General features: G+C 47.3%; 1 protein-coding gene across 1 annotated transcript in view; it reads left to right on the forward strand.

The window, feature by feature from the left end:
- The first annotated feature begins 107 nt into the window (after positions 1-107).
- Positions 108-3,355, forward strand: part of Elovl2 (ELOVL fatty acid elongase 2) — a 40,016-nt gene continuing 36,768 nt past the window's right edge. The window contains exon 1 of the mRNA XM_028763188.1: positions 108-145. Within this exon, the coding sequence (XP_028619021.1) occupies positions 143-145 (3 nt within the window). The 5' untranslated portion in view covers positions 108-142. The remainder of the gene's footprint in view (positions 146-3,355) is intronic.

The following is a 3,355-nucleotide window of genomic DNA, read 5'->3' on the forward strand; positions in this document are numbered from 1 at the left end:
GGGCGCGGCGCGCGCCCGAGGGGGGCGGGGAGGCGGGCGGCGCGCGGGGCGGGGGCGGGGACGAGTGACTAGCGCGGGCGGCGCGTGGCGCGGCGCAGAAGGAAGGCGGCTACCCTGGACAGCGCATCGCGGCCGCGCGGCCATGGTGAGTGAGTGGGGCCGCGCGCCTCGTCCCGGAGGGTGGCGGACGTTGGGGCTGGGGCGTGCGGGCGCAGGGCCGGGGCGCCGGCGGGTAACCGGGCGCGGGGGCGTGTCGGCGCTGCAGCCGGGGCCCAACGCTCTCCCCCGAGCCGCCCGCCGAGAGACCCCGCGAAACCCGGCGCCTGGGCACAAAGGCGGAGACGGTGCGCTGCTGAGTTCGCAGGGAGCTAGCCGGTCCTGGGCAGGCAGCGATCCCAGCCCTAAGGGAGCTGAGGCAGGAGGATTGCCGAGAGTTCGAGGCCAGCCTGGGCCACGGTGAGACACCCTGTCTCAAAAAACCACCTCCCCGTTAAAGAAAAGAAATCCGCAAATCCTGCGTTTGTCTTCAGATCCGCATTTGTCTTCATTGGTCTTTGTCTTTTCGCCTCCACTTCAGGGCTTGCTAAATATGTGAAGGGCATGCCCCTTTCCTCGTCCCACCTGACACGGGTCAGCCCTAGATTGCCCCCTCTTCCCACACTGTTTTCGGCTCACCGTCTCTTCTTGGTTGGATATTGTCTTAGCACTAAAATTCCAGTCCACCCTTTTCTTATATTCCCGCCCCCCCATTTCGTTTTCTCTATTTAAGCATGCTATAATCTGGTTTTTTAGTGTATTGAATGTCTTCCTCACCAAAATGCAAGTTTTGGTGAACAGTCTTTGTCAGCAGTGCCTGGTACACACCATTTATTTAAAAAAGAAAAAAAAAGTAAAGGAAAGTACTTAATGCTATGCTAAGTAGGAGACGGCAGTCTCCTTGAAGTGAATACTACAAGATCTGTCCAGTTAATAGGAGCGATCAGAATCTAAAGGGCAGTGTGGGAGGAGAGACACGCTCTTCTCTTGGGCAGGAGGGACACACTGATCAGAATGTTGGTGGCCGCTTCATGCTTCCTCAGCCACTTGAGACTCCGGATATCTTCTGAGTGGACAGAGCGTTTTAAGTGCTAACTGGCTCTTTCTTCCTCTCTCACTCTCTCTAGGTTCTGAATCTTTGTTCTACAGTAGACAGAAATTTTAGTTAGGGAAAACTTCCAAGAATACTTCAACTCAGTGAAAGTCAGTGGACAGTAACCTGAAGCAGACAAGGGCAAGCATTACAAGGTTTATACTATATCATTGCAAGCTCAGTAAGCATTTTCAAATCTGTGTTCAAATCAAAAGATATCACGTTTGAGAAATGGGTCAGAGAGGCATGAAAGGATGGGGGGTCGGGGGAGCTGGGTTCATAAGTGGGTCAGGTGATACATTCTTCTTCACCCATGCCAAGATGTCTCTGCTAACTAGTCTTATTGCAAAAAGTAAAACTATTCAAGCTTCCTTTTCCCCCACTTGCACGGTGTCAGCGTGTGTCAGTGGTCTGTGATCAGTGAAGGGAAGTGGGTTTATTATAATCGGAGATGAACTGCCTAGAGGGCATTTACATGAGAAAATTTGAAGATGATAGAGTTAAGACTGTACAGTCTGGTGGTGCTCAGTTAGTCTTGTTCAGATAGGTAGTAGAAATGAAAGTGTTGTTTTTGAAATTAAAACCAACGAACTAAACATACATTAATGGTGCTTAATTTTGTATTTCAGTTCATATTTGCAGAAGATTTTACTGTTAGCATACTAGTGAAAAAGGAAGAAGGTTTTGTTTCTTGAATTGATTGATTGATTGATTCAGCCTCATAGTTCAGGCTAGCTTCAAACTCTCAATCCTCCTGGCACTGCATCCTGAGTGATGAGATTACAGGAGGGAAGCGCAGTACAGACTTGGTATATTCTTAACTTAACCAGCTGGGTAAGCTCAGCATTTTGATTCTTCAGTGAAGGGTTGAGGGAAATGCATTTTTCTTGGGGAAGTTCAGATGCCATGGGCTGAAAGCCTGCTGGAGATGTGTGAAGTGTGCCTGTGTCACATATCCAGTCACGTTCAGAAACCAGGGCCCTTCTGTTCAGGGTTGTGTTGATGATGTTTTTCTCTGCTGGACAGTTAGATGTGGGCCATTTGACTTGAGGAGAGGTAGGTGGGGTTGCCAGTGTGATGGAGACATTGTTAGCCCAAGAGAGTGAGACTGGGAGCATCATCAGTAGCTCTTCACACATCGGGAGTCACATATAACATGTTTACCTGTTTTGGTTTTCAATTAGGAATAAGATTAGGCTATCACTAACTCTGACAAGGAACCATGCTAATGGATTGATACTTCCACCATTTAAATTGTAACCACTTAGTAACTTGAGAGAACGGCTTGTTTCTAAGTTGATGTGATCTAGTGTCATTCCTGAGTTTGAGTCTCAGCCCCATATTTAACTATGTGATTCTATAGACCTCGTATTTTCTTCCATAAAAAGTAATGCTACAGCAAGACACTGAAGTGCTTGGAATTCTCAGATATGGGAACCTGATGTAGGAGGGTCTAGAGATTAGACCAGCCTGGGTTATCCATAGGAGTTTTAAGACCAGACAGAGCAGCAGTGACTGTCTCAAACTACAATGTTATAAGGTTTGGAGGATGAATAGGTAAGACCATGTACGTCATGAGTCCATCATATCTAATAGAAGTAAAGCAGAAAGCATATATGCAACTTTCAATTTCTGGTAGGTACATTTGAGAAAGTAGATACTCCCACTTGCACAATTTATTTTCATACAAAATCTTCAAAGTCATGCCCTGGGCATGGTGGTTCATGCCTATAATTCCAGGACTTAGGAGACTGAGGGATTGTGAGTTCAAGGCTTCCCTAGGTTATGAGGGGGGGTGTCTATCTAAAACAAAGACCCCCCTCTCCCATTTGTTTTTTTCAAAATTTTAGTGTGTTTATACTCATAGCACATTCTGGGTCAGGGTGAGCTGGATTTTGGTTCCTCGTAGACACATGCTTTGGAGATCAACAGATGGGACAGACAGCTCTCAGTAGCACACATGTCCAAGCTTATCTCTTCTCTCTGGGACCCTTTCCACTCATGAGCACCTGGCTGCCACCTTAGACCCAGCACTAGGCAGATGAAGCCGCTCACCTTTCAGCCTCCACCCCCGGCTACTGGTAATTCCACCAGCTGTCTAGGTTACTGTGTCAGAAATCCGATTCTTGGTCCATTTTTTTTTCTTTCATGATGCATGCTTTCTTTTTTTCTTACTTTCTTTCTTTCTTTCTTTCTTTCTTTCTTTCTTTCTTTCTTTCTTTCTTT

The sequence above is a fragment of the Grammomys surdaster genome, unplaced genomic scaffold (assembly GCF_004785775.1).
Source record: "Grammomys surdaster isolate TR1022 unplaced genomic scaffold, NIH_TR_1.0 137, whole genome shotgun sequence".
Lineage (NCBI taxonomy): Eukaryota > Metazoa > Chordata > Mammalia > Rodentia > Muridae > Grammomys > Grammomys surdaster.